The 21,281-nt window shown below is 54.6% G+C and overlaps 1 protein-coding gene across 3 annotated transcripts in view; it reads right to left on the bottom strand.

The window, feature by feature from the left end:
- SDK2 (sidekick cell adhesion molecule 2) overlaps positions 1 to 21,281 on the bottom strand; it is a 266,842-nt gene that overhangs the window by 68,286 nt on the left and 177,275 nt on the right. For all 3 annotated transcript variants that reach the window (XM_058561479.1, XM_058561480.1, XM_058561478.1), the window contains exons 5-13: positions 21,075 to 21,208; positions 13,339 to 13,450; positions 11,868 to 12,058; positions 11,645 to 11,728; positions 9,478 to 9,672; positions 8,077 to 8,193; positions 6,284 to 6,451; positions 5,216 to 5,318; positions 13 to 189 (exon numbers count right to left, since the gene is read on the bottom strand). In XM_058561479.1, coding sequence (XP_058417462.1) covers positions 13 to 189; positions 5,216 to 5,318; positions 6,284 to 6,451; positions 8,077 to 8,193; positions 9,478 to 9,672; positions 11,645 to 11,728; positions 11,868 to 12,058; positions 13,339 to 13,450; positions 21,075 to 21,208 — 1,281 coding nt within the window. The remainder of the gene's footprint in view (positions 1 to 12; positions 190 to 5,215; positions 5,319 to 6,283; positions 6,452 to 8,076; positions 8,194 to 9,477; positions 9,673 to 11,644; positions 11,729 to 11,867; positions 12,059 to 13,338; positions 13,451 to 21,074; positions 21,209 to 21,281) is intronic.

Raw genomic sequence — 21,281 nt, forward strand, 5'->3', positions numbered from 1 at the left:
GGCTGCCCTTACCTGACGCGCAGGTGGGCACTGCGAGAGTCGTTGCCTCCGGCTGAGAGCACCCGGCAGGTGTACGTGCCGATGTCCCCCGACCACGTCTGCGAGATGTGCAGGGAGCCGTTTTTGTCCAGGCGGATGCGGGGGTTGCTCTCCACGCCCAGGGTGGCCCCATCCTTCTCCCAGACGTACCTGAGGATAAGAAGAACCAATAAGTAAAGAGAGGTAGGGGCTCCTGGGGGTGGGCTCAGCCCAGGGCTGGTCTGGAGAAGAGAGCTCCAAGGCCGGCAGGGCCACAGCGGCCCCCTGGGGCCGGTCTTGGGCGGGAGCACGTGGAGGCCTGAGCAGCCCGTGGTCCATCATCCCCGTGGGCAGGGTGCTACGGCCAGGAGAGCTAACACATCGAGTCATTATCGGTCATTTACACCTTCAGTTCAGGTCTGGGTCAAAGCCTTGTAGCTTCTGGCCAGAAGCCATCGCCAAGCAGCCAGCACAAAAGAGCGGCAAAAGCTATCCTTCCCGAGAGGTCAGAGGGTTACGGCTGGAAGAAGAATGAAAGTCTCCGCATAGATTACAGTTTGGAATTAGTTTTATGAGGAGAATCCTTACACTGTGACAAATTGACTTCAGTGTCCAAAAAATCACTTTAGCTTCGGTCAGTCAGTACAAAAGGGGACTTGAGAAATTACACACATGCCCGTGTCTGACAATAAGAAATACCTTGTCTGGAATTGTTCTGGAGGAAATACAACCATTATTGTCACCAACACACGCGGGTGGCAGCTCCAGGTAGGAAGCCACGCGGCCGACCCCCAGGGAAGGTCGACCAGGGAATGGGGTGGGCCTGAGATACTTTGCAAATAACCCGATACTCACTCACTACCCTGAGCCACACACTCCTAGAACTATCTGGGTTTAGAGAACGTAAGACTGCTACAGAGAATGAGCCTGTAATATTCTAAACTTAAGCTAAAAACAATCAGAAAAGTAGCAAGTACAAAATAAAAGGAAAAAAGAAAGGAAAACACAAGTTTTCCGATAATGGATAACCATGATTAACATTTGAGCATATACCCTCTAGACTCTTCTCTTCTGTCCCCACAGGCAGGGTACCACAGTGCTACTACATCCTAGAGTCAGATTCCCTGGTCAAACGCTGTCTCAGCCACTTACCAGCTTTGTGATCCTGGGTATGTTTGTTTAACCTTGCTGTGCCTCAGTTTCCTCATCTGTCATATGAGGGAAATAATACCACCTACCTCGTGGGGTTGCTGTAAGTGTGTGAGTTAATATAAAATACTTAGAGTAGTGTCTGAGACTAAGTGATCAATAGAAGTTAGCCATCATTTTATAGTTTTATTGATGCAGCATATTTTTTACATAAATGATATCTAGCTAGCTTATCCAAGCACCCATCCTAATTTTAAAGCTGCTTTTTCCACCCAAGAAAATATCATAAATTCTTCTTAATGTGACATTTCCACACCACGGTTTATGTTAACCACATGGTGCTCCAAATACGGTCCCTCTGTAATCCATCTTGGATTGTGGAGTGTACAGTCCAGTTCCCTGTTTTCTGATATTATAATTAATGCGATGATGAACATCCTTGCAACAACATGATTTTCATACATTCTAAATCATTTCCTCAAGGATAAATTCTCAGAGGTGAAACTGTCAAGTTAAATTTTAAGACTTTTTTATACATATTTACAAATTGCCAAAAGTAATCACCTTCAGTTTCTCTCTTTATCTAGAAAAGAATCACCCTTGCCAGCATTGATGGGATGGGTAGAATTTTCCTTAAAAGCAAATCTAGTCGCAGAGAGTAATTCCTGCTTAAGAAACAACCTGTGGCGAGCAGACGATCTCAGCCCCGGGCTGTGGTGCTGTAGGCAGCACACTTCAGCACCTGTGAAGTGTTTATGCCAAGACTGAACTCGAATCTATTAACAGTTACTTGAGTCTGATTAGAAATACAAGGGATAGAAGAACAAGTGAACAACATGATGAAGAGGTAGCTAGCCAAATCTAGAAGGTGGCATATTCTACAGCAGAGGTAGGCAAACTATGGCCCACTGCTTGTCTGAGTAAATAAAGTTTTATTGGAACACAGAGATGCCCATTTGTTTCCATATTGTTAACGACTGCTTTTGCACTACCAACGCAGACCTGAGTAGTTGTGACAAAGACTATATGGCCCTCAAAGCCTAAAATATTTATTTACTCTCTGGCCCTTTACAGAAAAAGTTTGCTGACTTCTGTCCTATAGAACCTTGTTTTTCCAACAAATTAACTGCATGAAAACAAAACAAAAATAAAGGCAAAAAATAAAAGGAGGGGAGGGGGACTGTATAGAATGAAGGAGACACACCAACCAAACACAATGTGTGGACCTTGTTTGAACCCTGAGTTAAACCAACCAACTGTAAAAAGATACCTTTGTGGGGCTGGCCCGGTGGCATAGTGGTTAAGTTCGTGTGCTCCACTTCAGTGGCCTGGGGTTTGTGGGTTTGGATCCCAGGCCTGGACGTACACACCACTTATCAAGCCATGCTGTGGCAGCATCCCACATACAAAATAGAGGAAGATGGGCACAGACGTTAGCTCAGTGACAATCTTCCTCAAGCACAAAGAGGAAGATTGGCAACAGATGTTAGCTCAGGGCCAATCTTCCTCACCAAAGAAGAGAAAAGAAAAGAAAAAAAAAGACCCTTTTGAGACAGTCAGGGCAACTGGAATCTGGCCTGGTGTTAGCAGAAGTCAAGGAATTGTTGTCATTGTGTTAGGAGTGATGGGGGCGTGGTTGTTATGTTGAAAGAAATGTATTTTTCAATAAGAAATGCACATTGACATATTTAAGGGTGAAATTACATTTGAGATTTGCATTTAAAATATTGCAGTTAAAAAAAGTATGGGTGAGAGATGAAACAAGATGGGCAAAATGCTGATAATTATTGAGGCTGAGAGATGGGACATGAGGATTGACAACACTATTCTCTCTACTTTGGGCTATGTTTGAAAATTTCCATAATATAAAGTTAAAAAAAAAAAAAAAAGAAACAAGCCATGAGTCCATTTAACTCAGATAGGGTAGGAATTTTCCAAAATAATCTGCAATTATATGGCTGGCTATTAAACCGTTTTGAGGAGTGGTTTTCATGGGTCCTCTCAGCTTTAAATAATATTAGATAGCCCCTAGGAAATCAAAGATGTGCAAAAATATTTAGTTACAAGGACCTTCATAGCAATATTTCTCAATATTAGCAAAAAATTAAATGTAACTCAAATAGCCAGCATTAGGGAATTGGTAACATAAATTACGTTACATCCACACAATGGATGACTGAATAATCATATAATTGAGTTTATACAAAAATATTTATTGACAGGGGAAGAGATTCATAATAGGTTCTTAAGTGAAAAAGCAGATTAAGAAATATCGTTTCTAGCTTTTTCAAATGGCACCCATAAATCATTATCTTTAATTGAGGAAAACACAGATGAATCCACTTCTCTTCTTTTTCTCTCTCTCCCTCTCTCTCTCCCCAGTTTTTGGCTTATCTGCATTTTCTGTGTTTTCCTCCTAAAATGAATATCTATTAGCTATACAATAAGAAACAAAAAACAAAGAAAAATATTGATTAATATTAATAATGGCTAAAAGTGGATGCTGAGCCTGTGTCTAGATCTAAGTAAACAGGACAGTGATTTCCCACCTGCAGGTCACTGGGGTCCTGGAGAGGGGCCTGCAGATACACTGCAAGACGTCCCTGAAACCATCTGTTCGTCGAGAATTGTCTAGAGGATGAATACAATGTGCAAGTATTTTCCAAATATCAGTAGATAACACTTTTATAAAGAAAATGCCAATTTATTTTCAAGTGTTGCTGAATTAATATAGCTTTTTATTATAAAATTTTCAATTAATGGATGCTAAAATTACAGCTATTACTTATGTACGGGCCTGAGACCCACAGCAGTATTCCATGGGGGATCTGTGGGTTCTCTTGGAGGATCTTTTTATAGTTGGTATATTAATTTTTTTTCACAAAAATCTAATGAACTCAGGAATAAGCATACTCCAGATCACGTGTTGACAGCGTTCTAACTACATCCACGTGATTTCAAGGCTCATGTTTGCATTTGTGCTGCACCACATGACGGTTGTCCTAACGGGTCAGTGTTTAACATTTAAGGAGCTGTTTCTCAAACTGGGGCCCGTGATGGATTCTCTGAGAACTGGTGTTGGTCTGAAAGTCTAGTCTCCCTTATGCCAACCTTGGCTTCGGGGGTCCCATTTGGGGTGGCCCTACAGACTGTCATATGCCCAGCGACCACCAGATGGCGCCCCAAGATGCAGAGGCCTCGGGAGCCGAGGCACCATTACTCCAAGAGGCATCAGTGCGGCCCCTTCCAGCCTCGGTGCCAGGTGCTTGGGCAATGAAATGCCCATAGAACAGAGAAGCAACATGGAGGGAATGCTTATTTCTAAGGAGGCAGTTAATCTTTCACTCAGCATCCCGGAGCTCAGGGGAGAGCCCAAAGGAACAGTTTCCTCCTGATTTTAGTTCTGGAAGCCTTCTCTGGGGGTTGGCCCAGGTGTCCTCGTTCCAAGCTTGGGAGGGGACCCGGCTTTTATGCCTTTCTTGGCTGCTTCTGTCCCGGGGTGCCCCTCCTGGGCCTCTCTAGTGGCTTCCACGGTAGGACCTGGTTCCCTCCAGGACAAGTATCTTGCTGAGTTCTGGGCTCCCATGGCGGGTGGTGGGGTGGCCTCAGGGTGGGCACTTTCCCCTCACATGTGTCTCTCTGACCCTCGCCCTAACACTGCTCCCATGCCTGCTGACCGTCCACTCGGTGAGCAGAGGGTCTAAGACCTGGGGGAGCACTAGCAGGGTGTCCCCGGCCGCAGCGATAGCAACCTGGAGCCTCCACCTCTCACCAGCCCAAATGCCTCTTTCTTCTCCCCTCCCCCCCTCGCTGCTCTCTCCCCTTCCCTCCATTTCCCCACATCCCTTCCCACTTCCCTCTGCCCTCTGACACTGCCCAATTCAGTTCAAGCTAGCTGAGGTCCCCAGGTATTTACTTAGCGTCCCCACATCTCAGCCCTGCCACAGGGTGACACTTACGTCCTTGGTGTAGATACTTGCCCACCTACCAGCTACCCCTAGAGCTGCCCCTCCCCCCTCCCTCCCTGGGGCCACAGCAGAGGGAGTACCTGACGGTGACTCGGGGGTCATGGGTCACTCCGCACACCATGGAGGCCTGGGTACCCTTGATGACACTCTGGTCCTGGGGAGACTTGGTGATGCGGGTCCGGGCTGAAAGACAGCAGGGAGACAGTGTGGTGAGAAGGCGCATGGGCTCCAGAGTGACTGCGATGCAGGCAGGTGGGAAGGGCATCTTCAGGTGAACCGGGCCTGCGGATGAATTCTGTGGGTGGCTGAAGGCAGCCCGGCACGTGGACAGGTTGACCACAGTGAACGTCCCAGAATGTAGAAAAGAACAATGTGCTCCCAAGTACTTGAATTCCTGGAAGCCGCATTCATAGTGAGGGCTCATTTAATTTTGCTCTCACAAACCCATGTGAGGGATGAAGAAACGGAAATCTGAGGATGATCTAGGCCATATTCCCAGCACATTAGTGGTCCAGCCAGGGTAAAAATAGGCTCGTCTGATTCCCAGTCTAAAGCGTCACCCGCCAGGCCACTGGTGCTCAGCCCGGACAGGTGGCCCACTGTATGTCCATCTTGGGTGAGGATCCCAAGTGGTGCAATCTGAGAGTCAGAAGGGCTTGAGGAGTTCCCTTAAAGCAGGAGTCAGCAAGCTATGGTGTGGGGCTCAAGTCTGGCCGGTGGCCTGTTTGGGTGAAGACGCTTGTACTGGAACACAGCCACACCCACGGGATTAAGTATTGTCTATGCTGCTTTCTCCATGAAACGGAAGAGTTAGCTGAGGAGTTGCGACAGAGACTGTCTGGCCCACAAAACCTCAAGTATTTATTATCTGGCCCTTTACAGAAAAAGCTAGCCGATTTCCGCCCTAAAGTATATGAAGACAGCTGTCCGTCACCTCCGTTCTCTCAACTCGGCCAAGCACGCACGAGTCCCCGCTCACCCGGCACCATCTGCAGAGCGTGCCTGGGCCCTCTCCTCTGAATTCATTTGTTCAAGTCCTTCTCACAGGAAGCGCCCTGGTTGGACAGACACGCAGATGTGGTGGTGCGAGTGTGTGCTCGCAGGTGGTTGGTACACACTCAGACGTGGAAAGCACTCTGCACACTCACCCCACACGACCAGGTCGGCCGAGGCCTCGTCGACCCCCCGAGAGTTGGTGGCCAAGCAGGTGTAGGTGCCGGCGTCGGAGATGTGCGTGGGGCTGACGAGCAGGCTGCCGGACTCCAGGAGCGTGAAGCGAGGCAGCTGGACAGAGCCACTGGCCAGGATGCGCTCCCCTGGGGGCGACACGGGGTGGGCTCAGGCTGCGGGCCCTGTGCCCCCCAGGCAGACCCCGGGCACTCTGGGATGGCTCCGTGACCCCACGGCACATCCCACCCCTCCCGGGCCACTTTGGGCCAGGGCGGTCTCAGGTAGGCCCCCAGCTTTAGAAATGCCAGGAGGGCAGGGGGCTGGTGGGGGCAGGGCTGGGGTGGGGGCTGAGGCCCAGAGAGGTTCCTGACTTGGTGACAGGCATAAGGGCACCGGCTCACAGAGCCGGTGGCCCAGAGCCCAGGTCTCCTGATGTCTCTCTACCCATCATGCTGTCTGCCCTTCACCAGAGAAGGCCAAGGACTGTCTCCTGATGAGCTGGGCACAGCCCTCGGAAGCAGCCAGCACCTGGGCTGGGGGGTGGGCAGACAGCTCTGACAAGGTGGTGACGGGCATCCTGTGGCACGATGCTTCTAGAGAGTCACCTTCAGGGGGAGAGGAAAGTGATGGGTGGGGGCAGGGCGGAGACAGACATGGGGGGCAGCCTGGGGGATGGACCTCCCTCTGCACTGGGATCTAGGGAGGCCTGGCGCCTGGCACCTGGAGAGAGAGAGCATGTGCCATGTGCATGAGTGTGCCCGACGCTGCAGTTTTCGTGACTGTATCTATTTTAAAGAAGACCCCACCTCTCTGTACAGAGGGGAATCTCCACATGCAGGCCTGTGGGTAAGGGTGTCTATTTGCACACGTGTGCAGGCATACTGAATAGTGAGCGTGTTAGGTGGGCATGTTTGTCTCTGTGTCGAGGCGTGTGCCTTGGTGGCCTACCTTCAGTGACACAGATTTATCGAGCAGCTCCTGTGTGCCAGCCTCTGCTCTCGGTCCCGGAGACAGCAGAGGGCAAAAGTGAGCCCCTGACTTGGTGGGGGGACAGGCAATAAGCAGATGATCTCGCATGTCAGAAGATGGGGGATCAAGCAGGGAGGGGTTGCCGGGAGGGCCCGGGGGATGGGGTGGGAGAGTCCTGTGGACAAGGCTCATCTGAGCAGAGGCCTGGAGGCGGGAGGGAGTGACCATGTGTATACACAGACGTGTGTACGTGGGGAGAGTTGGAGGTGAGTTTTCGACACCGAGGAGTGGGGGAGGCACACAGGGCGGGGCGACTTAGGTAGGCGGCTTGGGCTTTGCTGGCTCAGGTGTCCGAGCTTCCGGGGGAGGAGGGATGGCCTCCTACCTGCACCAGCCACCACCACCATAACATTAACCACCAAGCAGCTCTCATTCATTGGGCTTCACTACTTCCCAGACACAGTACAGGCCCTCCACATGCACTCTCTCATCTAGTCTCCATGCCACCCTGAGGGATGTGTACTATTGTCCCCAGTTTACAGGCGGGGACCCTGAGGCTCAGAGTGAGTAAAGAACTCACCCAAGGTCACAGGTCTCAGAAGATGCAAGCTGGGCCTTGAGCCTGGCAGGGCAGCATGTGGTGCATACTCTGGTATGAAAGATGCCCTCTTGGGTTGCGCAGTGTACAACCTTCACAACTGTACATGGGAAACCCAACCTGGTCGGCTCCAGCACTGAGCTCTGAGGACTGCCCCAAACTGTCACATGGCCACACCCTCCAAAGCAGATCAGTCGTATCTACCTTTCTGCCAAGTGATGGCCGGCCGGGGCGCCCCTGAAGTCTCACAAGCCAGCACCACTGACATGCCGTCGATGACCGTGCTGTCCAGGGGGACCCTGGTGATGTTGGGGGCAATGCCTGCAAACGGAGACAGTGGGGCTTCTTAGCCACACACCAGGAGGAGCCCTCCCAGCCAGAGGGCCAGGTCCTTGTCCTGCCCCTGCCACTCCCGCTGGTGTGAGTCCCTCTGCAGGGAAGGAAGCAGGTGCCCTGAGGGGCCCCAGCATTGGGAAGAAGCCTGGAGGGCCCACGAGGGTTCCCCGCACCACCGCCCTGTGGAAGGACCCAGGCAACACCAGTCCTCGCCCTGCCTGGATTCTCAGGCCTCCATTTGGGGGAAACTGAGGACCCTGCGGGCAGCTCACGCCCTCCATGACAAGGGAAATGGGATTCATCCTTCACTGAATGTGAAATTGAGGCTCCGGCTTCTTAAACGAGAAAACGGTTACGGCCAGGAGGAGAACATCTCCCACTTCCTAAGAGGCCTGGCCGCGGACAGCCCATCAGCCTGGCGGCTGCGGTTCTCCCAGAGCCAGTACGGCCTTCTCGTTTTCTGTTTCCCGTCCCTAATCCCAGCCGTGGTCAGAGGTGCACGGGAGCAGGGCTTGAATGCGGACGAGCGTCACCGGCACCATCAGAAGCTACAAGTAAGACGGCAGCCCCGCCCCACAGCCGCCTTCGGGGCGAACCCAGCTCCCTCTGCCCGGTGGCTGCCCTGTTTGGGGGCCTCTGTGGGTCTGAGTGGTGAATCCCGAGGGTCTCGGGGAGGCCCCTGACCACACATCCTTCTGCTGCTGAGATACGGGGCCCAGCGGAACGTGCGCGTGCACAGAGCTTCGCCACCGTCAGCGCCACCGCGCACGGTACATAGATTGGTATCATCGACCGCTGGCGCAGCTCCACTGGGCGGGCCGGGCAGCTACTGTACCCCCAAAAGAGACTCCCCGAGGGGCAAGGATTTGCAAGTGGGGGAAGTGAGACTAAGCGCTGGTTCTCCTCTTTGGGAAGTCAGCACATCTCAGCTGAGCCGGGGTGGCTTCAGCCCCACGCGGGAGGGGACCCAGGGACGGCTGTAGTCCAGGGTTGGAGCCTGTGGTTTCCTAGCCTCTTTGCTCAAAGAGCCGGGGACCCCGTCCTGGGCCCCGGGGCGTGGGGAGGACTCGTGGGGCCTGTGGGAGTGCTGGACTCGGGGCTGCGCAAGAGTGGCATAAGTGGCCAGAGCCGCCCCGGGGGCCGGGGGACAGTCCCCTGGGATCCCCTCTCTGCACACTGCAGCGTGCTGCTCTCCAGAGGCCCCTGGCTTGGAGGAAAGCTGCCTCCTGGGCAGAGGGACTCCGGCAGGACAGGAAAGGCCCCACTTACTGGTGACGGCCAGGTAGGTGGAGGTCTGCACCTCGCCGGCCGCGTTGCGGGCAAAGCACTGGAACATGCCGGTGTCGTCGGGCACGAGCGCGCTGATCTGCAGGCCCCCGTCGGCTCGCTGCCGGAAGCGGCTCAGCCTCGCCACCTCCACCGCGGCCGCGTCCTTGTACCAGGTGATGGAGGGCGGGGGCACGCCTGCGGGAGACGCGGGCCCGTCAGCCGGCCTCCTCCCTCCGTCCCTCCCCGCACTGAGGGTGCTCAGGCAGAGGCTGGGGCCAGAAGTCTGCAAGGGGGTCCCTGGGGTGTCTTGGTCTCTAGAACCTTCTCAGAGGTGCCACCATTGGTCTTGGGAGAGGAGGAGGATGTTCCTGGAGTGGCAATTCTCAAATTCTTATATAGTAGGCGTTTCAAGAAAATTTAAAAGATCCCAAGGTTAGTTTAGCTTGGAAATGCCGGATTGGACAAACATTTTTTTTAACTGCAAACTAACATATTTAGCAGAGCCTTTTGCATGCTCTGGGAACCTCCAACTGGGGGTTGGTTACCCAAATCCACATGGCCATAGAGCCCCATGTCAAGGAGCATGCAGTGGGGGGGCCAGTGTTCCTTGGGGGGCTCTCAGAAGCCCCCTCCTGCTTGGCCTGCACAGGGAGGTGAATGGGGGGTGTTCCCCTTGCCCCTCAGCCTCGCCCAAGCTGCACCCAGGCCTGGCCTGCTCTTCCCACAAGTATCCTCCACCCTCCTCTCTCCCTCTGGGTCTCTGCTCAAAAGTGACTTTTCCAGGGAAGCTCCCACATCCTGCTCAAGAGAACACCCCATCACTCCGGGCCCCCAGGCCTGCTCTTTTCCTTCCTTTCCAGCACTTTTGAACCCGACATCCTATGAAACCGTATTTCATCCGTTCCACGGTGCACATTCTTTACGTTGTACCATCTCTGCGATCATGATGTGTCTTCCGATCGACAGCATGTCATAATTTAATTGGCAGTCTTTTTTCTTTCTTAGTGGTACATAAAATAATGGGGCACCTTACAACCCATGGCATTTCAGATGCAAAGAAAAAAGGCATCTTTATTTGTTTATGGGGTGTCTGCCTCCCCCCAAGAACGGCAGTTCTGCAATAGCAGGGACTCGCTGTTTGGTTCGTCTCATTTCTCCCCGGCCTTGAGAACAATATAGGCACAGGGCAAGTAAGCCCTCGAAGAATGTTTGTTGAAGGAATGAATGGATCTTCACCTCCCCCTGGGGGAGGGTCTCAGAAGGGGGTCATTATTCACTCCTCCACTGCAACCCTCCCTCCTGCCAGAGCACAGTCGGCCTCTCTGCTCATAGCAGACCACGTCCCACTGGGCACACCCTCCCCTGTCATCCCAGCATCCTGGATTTCACCCTGGTTTCAGGCTGTCTTTGGTTCAGCTGCACCTGAAGGATGGAGGGTGGAGATGGGAAAAGCAGCATTCTTTTTTTTTTTTTTTTGAGGAAGATCAGCCCTGAGCTAACATCTGATGCCAATCCTCCTCTTTTTTGCTGAGGAAGATTGGCCCTGGGCTAACATCCGTGCCCATCTTCCTCTACTTTACATGGGACGCCGCCACAGCATGGCTTGACAAGCAGTGCGTAGGTGCACACCCGGGATCCGAACCTGCGGACCTGCGAACCCAGGGCCGCCGCAGTGGAGCGCGTGCACTTAACCACTGCACCAACAGGCCAGCCCCAAAAGCAGCATTCTTCAGGAGCTCTGACGAGGGGCGTGAAGTAGAAATGTTGGGGGAGGAGATGGAGTGAACAGCCCAGACACCAGGCAGAGCTTATGAGGCACATCTCAGGAGAGATGCACCCCAGTTCTAGTAGTTCTGACATTATGGTAATTTGGCACTGTCTACAACTCTCAAATTATGGGCAATTTGGGTCTGTCACCTATCCTGAAATTATGGTAATTTGGGTTCATTTGTAACCCTCAAGTGATGGTACGTGGGTTGATTTCCAGCCCCGAGATTACGGTAATTTGGCCTGTTTGTTTCTGGGGTATCTGCTCACAGCCAGATTGACGCTCTACTCAATGATGTGGCCTCGAGAAGGAGGCAGAATTTAGAAAAGTCTGTGACAGGGACAGGAGAGGCTGAAGGTCTGGGGATCCTTGTCCCCCCCATCCACGCCACCGTGTTACCTTTGGCCCGACAGGGAATGTCCACCACTTTCTCCATCTCCGCTGTGATGTGTCTTTCTGGCTCCTTAATAAACTGAGGTGGTTCTGCAGGAGGAAGGACCAGGGGAGGGGATCAGAGCCATGCTCCTTTTGATATAGCCACCGTGCAGGTTGCCCTTAAGTAGGCCCCAGCCATGCTGCCCCTACCCCTCGGGGGAGTCCCAGCCGCCCCACTCCCTCTCACCCAGCACAGACAGGTAGGCTCCACGGATGACAGAGGGGACGCTGCTGCTGCGCAGGACGGCCTCACACTCGTAGTAGCCGGAGTCGCTGCCCGTGGGGTTGGGGATGGTGAGCCGGCGGCTGTAGTCGCTGATGCCGCCTGACAGCAGCACCCCATCCTTCTTCCAAATGATGTGCAGCTTGATCAGGGGCCTGCAGGGGGTGAGAGAGGCAGCGCTCAGCCACAGGGACTTCCGGAGGCCTGGGGGGCAGAGCAGGAGGTGATAAGGAGTGTGGGCCCAGGGGCCAGGCCTCCTGGGCTTGCCCACGCTCCCCGCCACTTTCTAGATGCAAGTCCTTGGGCAAGTGCCTTCAGGGATCTGGGCCTCAGTTTCCTCATCTGTAAAATGGGGGCAACCATGGCCACCCAGGGGTTTTTGTGAGGATGGGTGCAGGAATGCAGGTGAAGCACGTGGCACAGGACCCAGCCCCTGGGAATAACTCGGTGCATGGGGCTCTCCAGGGCAGGAGAGCAGCCTTCGCTGTGCATCTGTCTTTTGCTCTCCCCTCTGCGCCGTGGACAGGAAAGTGTTAAGGGTGAGGGACAGCGACAAGGAGAAACCCAGGGTTTGGAGATGGGGAAACAAAGGCAGGCAGATGGCCATCCCCGCCGCCCAACTTCGAGAAGGGGTGAGGGTATGAGTTGGGCCCCCTTTCCCACCACCACCGACCCAGCACCCCACGGCCCCCAAGATGTGGTTTACGTGGCTCTCCTGTTTCGCCCCTGGCGGATCCCCGAGGGCCGATCTGCCAAGTGGGGTCTGTGCTAATTCCACGGGGTGTTCAGAGGAGTCCCAGGAAAAAGGGGTTCCGGGGTCAAATAAGTTTGGGGAACACTGCCTCGGGGGCGGCCTGTTGCATTTCAACCCTGCTATCAGCCAGCAGGTGACCCTGGGCAGGTGGCTTGCACTCTCTGGGCTCTGGGGTAGTGACACCCATGCTGGGTGGTGGTTGTTGGGAGAAACTAGGAAGTGAGGGTTGTACACAGCTAGGAAGGGCTGCAATTGCGCCTGATCCCGGGTCTGCCCTCTCAACCACCACGTGAATTGTCTCCCGCATGGCTTCCCTCTTGCACACGTCTGCATGCCAGGAGGGCACTGCTGGCAGAGACGACCTGCCCCCTCTAGGCTGCTGTAAGGGGTGGAAGGGAGTGGATCCCCCACTGGCCCCAGATCCTGGGCTGAGATCTGCTGCCCCCTAACTTCCACTCGAGAGGAGGGCCTGGTATCTCCTCTCAGGCCACAGAGGACGAGCCGGGACAGTAGCCAGCATGTCCACCCGTTGTCCCTTCTCGGCTAAATTCTCCATCTCCTTTCATGGGTCCTCGTATGATATGGCTTCCGGACCTTTCTGAATCCTGACTGGTCTCCTCAGAACCGCTGGAACACCCACTGGAGTCAGGAGTGAAGAGGAGTGGGGGGAGCACCACCCACCTGGCATTGGCCACACACTCCAGGGTCACCTCCGAGGTCCCGGCCACCACGCTGGTGTTCTTGGGAGGAATGATGATGGTGGGAGCGATGGGGTCTGCAGGCCCCCCTACATCTGGGGAGAGGGCAGGTGTTAGTGGGGGACAGAGGTTGGAGATCTCATCTGTGCCTGGCCCCCATGAGAGGCTGACGCCACGGGAGACCTCTGTCCTCACGGAGTCGGGCAGTGGCCATGGGGCAGCCGCCTGAGCAGCCCCAGAGCCGAACCTCCAGACACTGACCCCAGGGTCCCTCTCCCCTCTCCCCCTCCTCTGCTGATGGGTCTCTAGTGTCCAGGGAGCATCCCCTGGAGACCTCCAAGGCCTTCCCTACTCCTCCTGTAACGCAACTCCATCCTCCTCCTCACCCCCCAGTCCTGTTTACTTCCCCATTTTCCACCTCTTTCACCAGAATGCAAACTCCCTGTACTGGGTTGAATAGTGTCCCCCTAAATTCATGTCCACGGCATGTGAACATGACCTTATTTGGAAAAGGGGTCTTTGCAGATGTAATCAAGTTCAGATGAGGTCCTACTGCATCAGGATGGGCCCTAAATCCAACATGACGTGTCCTTATAAGAGGGAATTTTAGACCCAGAGACACAGACACACGGGGGAGAAGCCACACACAGACGGAGGCAGAGATTGGAGTGATGCAGCTATAAGTCATGGAACACCAAGGATTGTCAGCAACACTGGAACCTAGGAGAGGCAAGAAAGGATCCACCCCTTGAGCCTTCAGAGAGAGCCGGGGTCTGCCGACACCTTGATTTCAGACTTCTGGCCTCCAGAACTGTGGGAGAACACATTTCTGTTGTTATAAGCCACCCAGTTGGTGGTACTTTGCTATGGTAGCCCTAGGAAACTAACACACCCCCTCAGCAACGCCCCCCCCCCCAAAAGCCAGCATTGAGCAGAGCCCCCTCCTCTATGAAGGTTTTGCAGACGCTCCCCCCAGTAGAAGCGGCCCTAGGAAATTAATACATGCCCGGAGGAGGAAGCTCAGGGGTCTTTGCTTTGGACTGACTGTCTCCCCCCAAATTCACATGTTGAAGCCCTAACCCACTGTGAGTGTATCTGGAGACCGGGTCTTCAGGAGGTAACTGGATTAAATGAGGTCACAAGGGTGGGTCCCTAATCCACCAGGGCTGGCGTCCTGATAAGAGGAGGAAGAGACCACCAAGCTCTCTCTCCCTGGCCTGTGGGGACACGAGGAGAAGGCGGCTGTCTGCCAGCCAGGAAGAGGGCCCTCAGCAGAAACCAGCCCTGCTGGTACCTTGATCTTGGACTTCCAGACTCCAGAACCGTGAGAAGTAAATGTCTGTGTTTAAGCCCAGTCTGCAGGATTCTGTCACAGCAGCCTGAGCTGACTGGACAGTCTCGCTCACCCCCACTTCTCCAGCACAGGAACGATGTCTGCACACAGTAGGTGCTCACATATATTTGTTAGGTGAACGCGTGAAGGGAACTCGAGCTATCGCTGTATAACTTCCAGGGTCGGTGACTGACATTAAAAAGAACTTATCACGAGTGGGCTTTCTTAACACAAAACAAAACAACACCCCAGATCTTCTAATAGAGGCGGTAGAATTCCCTTTCTTACGTCTTGAGTTAAGAAGCGGCCCGTTCTTCTCTCAGTGGGTCAGCATAGGCCCAATGTTGGCAGAAACGCCAATATTCTCTGTACCCCTGCTCCACCGCTCCTGAAAATACACCCACCGAGGACTCTTCCTCTCACGACAAATCCACCCAGTTGGCCCCTTTTCCAGGAGGCTCCAGTGGCGGCAGCTGTAATGACACGCACGGCCCTGGGGCGACAGCATAGGACATCCTTTATGGGGAGGGAACGTGGCGGCCCCCCTGCCGCTCTGGGCCACCCCGGTCGGCCCCGGGCACACTTTCCCGCCTCGACTCAGGCCTTGCTGGAAAAGGCCAGGTAGAATGGGAATAAAATGTAAAAAATAAAATAAAATGAAGGGGGAAGAAAGGAAGCATATAAAGCAAAATAATTGCAACAATATAAAAGCCTCATGTAGGTGCCATAAAGAGCGATCGGATTGAAAGCTGCTGATATAGCTGAATCCATAAAAGCGTGCTCTAAGTTGTTTATCATACGCCGGCCGCGCAGGTACCACGGCCAGATTAATGGGGCACGAGGAGGGGACAGACAGTCGGAGCCCAGGCGCCAGCCGCGCAGCGTAGCCAGATAAAGAGAGAGCCCTCGAAGGTTAGAAATACAAGGGCCGCCTGGGGCCCCGGCCTGCTGGTTGGCTTTGGGAGGGGTGGGGGGCCACACCAGCCAGGGACCCCGGAGGTCTTGTCCAGGCCCAGGCGGAAGCCTGCGGGGCTCGAGGGGAGGCACCAGCGACGCCCTGGGACCCTGGCCAGTGAAGGAGGCCTGGGGGGTCAGAAGACCTGGTCCAAACCTTGCTCTGCCCCAGGTGTCCTGGGGGTGACCGCGGCACGTCACTTCATCCTGCCGAGTCTCAGTTTTCTCAGCAGCAAAATGGGGATAAAAATCTCTGCCTCTCGGGGTGTGTGGGTTCAGCCCTGAGTCTACAAGTCTTTTCTGAGTGTGTGCCAGGCACCAGGGATTCCCCACCGAGGGAGCCGGGCAGGGGTCTGTCCTCACAGAGTGCATGGTCTGGGAGGAAGCAGATCAGTGCTCATACTTTTAAAGGATCAAAGATGCACGTGAGGGTGCCGCCCCTGAGGGGCGGCTAAGCTGGTCTGGGGCGAGCACCCGGCACATACAATGTGCTCAATAAGGGACAGTCCCCCATCCTGGGGGTCTGCCTGCCTGTGCTTGGGGAGAGCCTCCCTACCCCCCACCCCCCGACCCAGCCCGGACCAAGTGATGGACCCAGAGGCCACCAAGAGGTGAAAGTCACTGACCCTCAGGGGGCTCTCGACTGAGGGAAAGAGAGCACGCGTGTTAAGTGCTACAAGAGAAAGGCACAGCCTCAAGTGCTCCCTGGGGACTCACAGGAGATGGGGAGCTTGAGTGGAACTCAGAGAATGCAGAAGGAGGGACGGATGTTCTGGAATGGGAGCACTGTGTGAGTGAAGGTATGGGCACGATGCTGGGGTGGCCTTCGGGGCACCAGGAGGGATGCGGGAGGACAGTCACAGAGGTGATGGATCCTGGCCCTCATGCAGCCCCTTCCCCAGCCCACTGCCCTTTGCGTCCAGGAGAAAGGGCTAAGTGGTTACAGCACTTTTCCTGGCTGTGCCCAGATGTGTCCTCAGAATCCTTCTTAACACAGTGCCAACAGTGGATCAGAGCTGGCCTCTGAGGTGACACACATTTTCCATCCCTGCTAGGGAGAGTAAAGGCAGATTTGACTGGGAGAGTTATAGGATTTATAGGTCAGCCTATGGGCTGGAAGTGGGCCCTAGGTGGGCATTGTGGTAACAGAGGGGATGACAGACAGGAGGACAAAATCAACAGGGCCTGGTGACGGTCTGGGGGTGGAGGGAGACAGACGGGCAATGAGGGATTGGAGACTAAATGCCTGGAGATGGGGCCCCCTTTACAGAGAAAAGTGACGCCCAGGAGGAACTGGTTTTCCAAGGAGGGCGATGAGTTTGGATTTTGTCTCTGAGCTTGAGATGGTGGTGCCGTGTCTGAATGGACATGTGTAAGAGGAGATGTCCAGAGACACGGGCAGGAGCCCGGCTGGGGAGGCGGACGGAGCAGCCATCTGTGCAGATGTGAGGAGGAGGACGGTGAGACTGGGGAGCAGGGAATCGGGGGTGGGGGACAAAGGGCTGAGAACCAGGTGTTGGCTTGTTGGCTTCAGGGGAGGAGGAGCAGTGATGGAGACGGGGAGATTGTGAGAGACAGGGCGTGGGCGCAGGTCCTGGATGCTTCGGGAACACGGTGTCAGGGACGGGGGGTCAGCGGCACCCAGTGTCCAGAGCAGTCAGGGAGAGTCAAGATGGAGAGCGGCTGGTGGGTCTGCCACCGGGAGGTCACCAGTTTTGAGGGCAGGAGACTGCGTGCAGGGGGCTGGGGGAGAGCGGGGGACGTGGTGGCATGGGACTGGGGGTAAAGGCCGAGAGGGAGGTGAGCGCAGACAGTGGTTCAGAGGACTCCTTGTGGAGCAGAAGAAAGGGGACGACAGGATGCTCTTCAGCGGCCAGCGGCCGAGAGGGGGATTTGTTTCCCCTGAGACTGAGCGAGGCCTGGGCCTGAGAGGAGCTGGGCAGCACCTAATGCTGCAAGGTTTGCGGCCAGGAAACCTGGTCCCGTTCCTGGTTTGTCCGTTAGTAGTTACTAGAGAATGTCACTGGGAAGCAGATTGCTTTGGCTCTGTGGCCTCTGCTTCCTCAGCCCTCCCATCTGTAACTTGTGGGTGATAATAACCACCTGCCTCCAGTGACTGCTGTAAAGACTGAATCGGCGATTTCAGCAGAGTGCCTGGATGGTGCCTGGAAGTGGAGGCTCGTGGTGTGATTTGAAGGCCCAGGGGGACAGCTCGGAGTGGACTGGGATGTCAGAGAGGCTGTGGGGTGGCAGGGACTGGTCCTCAGCAGGATCCGCCTGACTGTCTGGTGGTCTTTGCTGGGGAGGGCTGTGCCGAGTCATCTCCTCGCTCACCGGGTCTCCGATGACCGGCTAGGGTGAGGGGTCAGCCTGGCTGTGCTCAGGGACGGAACACCAGACCTCTGTCTCATTAGATTCATGCTCTGGACAGTGGATTGAACAGCGCCCCAAGGGCCAAGGCAGGAAAGTCGCATGCAAACCAGAGCAAGGAGGAGGGCGTCTTCCACGTGAGCTCCCGATGCGGTCCGGGCCTCAGGCCTGGAAGAAGCATGGGGCTCCCCACACAGGGCAAAGGTGGATCCCGCTGCCCCAGGACGACTTTGATAACAGGCACCACCGCGATCCATTCTCCCCCAGTCACCTCATTTAATCCTCCCAACCGTGCTCTGCCATTGGCATCTCATCCTACAGGAGGAAACCGAGGGTCAGAGACCACGGGCCTCCCCTGGGCGACAGGTCAGGTGAGTGCTGGGGTGGGACGTAGACTGCTCCCCTCCTGGGCAAGTTCCAGCCGCCCACGAGCCTGGACCCACCTGCCCCTCCAACACAGGGGCCACAAGCCACAGGTGGCTACGAGCTCTTGAAATGTGGCTGGTGCCCTTTGATTTAATGGGATTTAATTATGTCTAATTTACATTTAATTAAAAACAGATCCCCAAATCAGTTATTAGAACACTTTTAAGTATGTGCGGAACAACTTGGGCATCCAACCCTACCTTTTCAGCTGTAAATTTTATGAAATCTAAAAATAGATCACATATTTCAGATAAAAATTTAGCATCCAAATTGAGATGTGCGGGGAGTATAAAATACACATGGGTTTCAAAGACTTGGTACAAAAAAAATAATGTAAAATATTTCATTAATATTTTTCTATTTTGATTGTATGTTAAAACGGTAATATTTTGGATATGTTAGGTTAAATAAAATATATTAATAAAACTGTCACCTATTTCTTTTTCCTTTTTTAAAAATGGGGCTACTGGCAAATTTTAAATTACTTATGTGGCTTATATTATATTTCTATTGGACAGCGCAGCTCTCATCCCTGGGTGTGGGGCCACCACCCAGATATGGACTTTTCTAGAGCTGTGACAGTCTGTGTGAGGTCACCAGGGTGATACCTGGGCAGGGGGCCACTCTCAGGGTCCCTTGCTCTCTCCTTCTCCATTTCTGAAGAGCATGGGTGTCCCCTGGAGGCTGCTAAGAAGCTGAACGCCCCAGAACAGAGGAGGGGTGAGGGGTGAGGAGGGGAGAGGACGAGGAGGGGCGAGGCTCAGCGAGATAAATGAGAGGAGATGGAGCTGGTGGTGGGCGAAGTGGCAACTGCTCCTGGTAAATTGGCTGGCAAGCAGGCAGGCCGGGGGATCTGTGTCGCGACAGGAACAGGGTTTTGAAGTGCAGTTACTCATGGGAGAAGAAATTAGCTGAAAATCAGCTGATTCTGCCCTCTATCCAGTACAAATCACTGCGTGAGAGCGTGAGGGTGATGCAGTGGGAGAAACAGACAGCTGAGGGAGGCTCGGGCAGACGCGGGGGTCGGGGGGCCCTGCCGGCCTCCCCTGGGCCGGCCAGGGTTGGGGGGATTGACATGGAGCAGAGAATGAATGACCCCCACAGTGGGCGGGGAGAGTAGCTGGTTTACTCCCGTGAGCAGGTTAGGTGCTGGGGGCGGAGCACAGAGCAGGAGGCTCCAACCTTTGGTCTCGGGGTAAACTGAGTCACCCAGGAAGATATCTGCCTTGACTCGGACCGTGAACCTGGCCTGTTACCAAATGACTGGATTCCATTAGACTCCAAGTATCCTACTCACTGAAAACTATGTGAGGAAAAGCATCTCCCTCCAATGATCAAACTCCTTTTCCTATAGAAATAGCAGCCCCAGGTGATGGGCTGGGCCCCAGCCGCTGGGTATAGACCGAGACCCTGGCCCAGGTCAATGTCAGAGGCTATACACGTGACCCTGATGGGTCAGTATCCAGCATGGGACACTCCTCCCTGCATCCAGATCTCTTTCTTGGCAGACTGGAACCTGGGGTGAGAGGGAGATAACTGCTGAAACCGGAAGGGGTTCTGCTGGTGCTCATAGGCCCAGGAATGGGCATGGTAGGGGTTGGGGAATGTTCTGGGCTCTTCCGGCACCGTCAGACAGAGGCTGGGATCAGAGGAAGGACACAGGAAGGCTCCCTGCTGACCTGAATCCTCATTTGCTGCTGGTGGGTGCGTCCCAGCTCGACCATGGATGACAAATGAGACTTGTTCTTAGAGCATGAGTTGTACAGATGTGGAGGGACGTGAACATCTGGCCCCCCAGCCTGCATGGCTGCTGAGCTGCTGCAGGAGGCTCTGGCCTTATCCACACACTCTGTGATTTGCAGCCACCTCACCCACCGTCTCTATCCCAGGGCTGGAGGATGGAGGGAGGGAGCTGGCCTGGGGAGAAGCAGGCAGAGCGGCCGTCCCTAGCATTCCACCATGGATCAGAAACCTGCCTTCAGTCTCTGCGGGACAAATGCCTCTTTGCCTTAGGAAACTCAAGGAGTCACCCTTTAAATTTGCTACCTTCTGCCACTGGGGAGAGCTTTGCCTCTCTCTTCCGGGATGCTGGGTGGTCTCTGGGGATGGGCAGAGGGGTACTTTTAGGCAGGAGCCTGGGCAGAGAGCCTGTGTGCCCATCAGCAAGGGTGGCCTGACTCCAAGGAGAAGCAGCGCCTTTTATGTGTCAGCTGAGCAGAGGCAGTTAGTGTATTTCTTTAAAACCGAGCTTCCCATCTCCTGGTGGCCTCTCCCTGTCAGCACCTGGGCCCGAGGGGCAGTTGTAACCCACGCGTGCACACACTCTCTCCCACATGCCACCCTCTCCCTGGGCCTCCAGTGGCCCCGCTAACAACCAGGCTAAGCATCCCCTCTCCTGATGCAGGATCTCAGGCTCGTCACGGGAACGGGGTCCAGAACTCGGCTCCCTCCTTGCCTCTGCCCTCACACTCACCCCCAGCTGCGGCTCCTCCTCTTCGGGAGGGCTCCTCCCCTGCCCTCCCCCTGCCTCCCCTCCACCACCATTCCGTCTTCCCAATGACCCCCTGGAGCCCCATTCCCAAGATTTAATGACGCGCTCCCTCCGCACTCAGTCCCAGGCCCTGCCGCTCACTTACTCTCCACCGCGAGCGTGATGGGCTGGCTGGTTTTGTTGTCCCCATTCTTGTCATTAACAGCCTGCACATAGTAGCGGCCTGCGTCGGGAGCCACCGTTGACAGGATGACCAGGGTGTTCTCCAGGGTGATGGCTCTGGGAAGAGGAAAAGGACTTCTCTGACAGGGGCCCGACGGGCTCTGAGCAGCCGGGGATGGGAGCAGTGGGG

The sequence above is a fragment of the Diceros bicornis genome, chromosome 18 (assembly GCF_020826845.1).
Source record: "Diceros bicornis minor isolate mBicDic1 chromosome 18, mDicBic1.mat.cur, whole genome shotgun sequence".
Classification (NCBI taxonomy): Eukaryota; Metazoa; Chordata; class Mammalia; order Perissodactyla; family Rhinocerotidae; genus Diceros; species Diceros bicornis.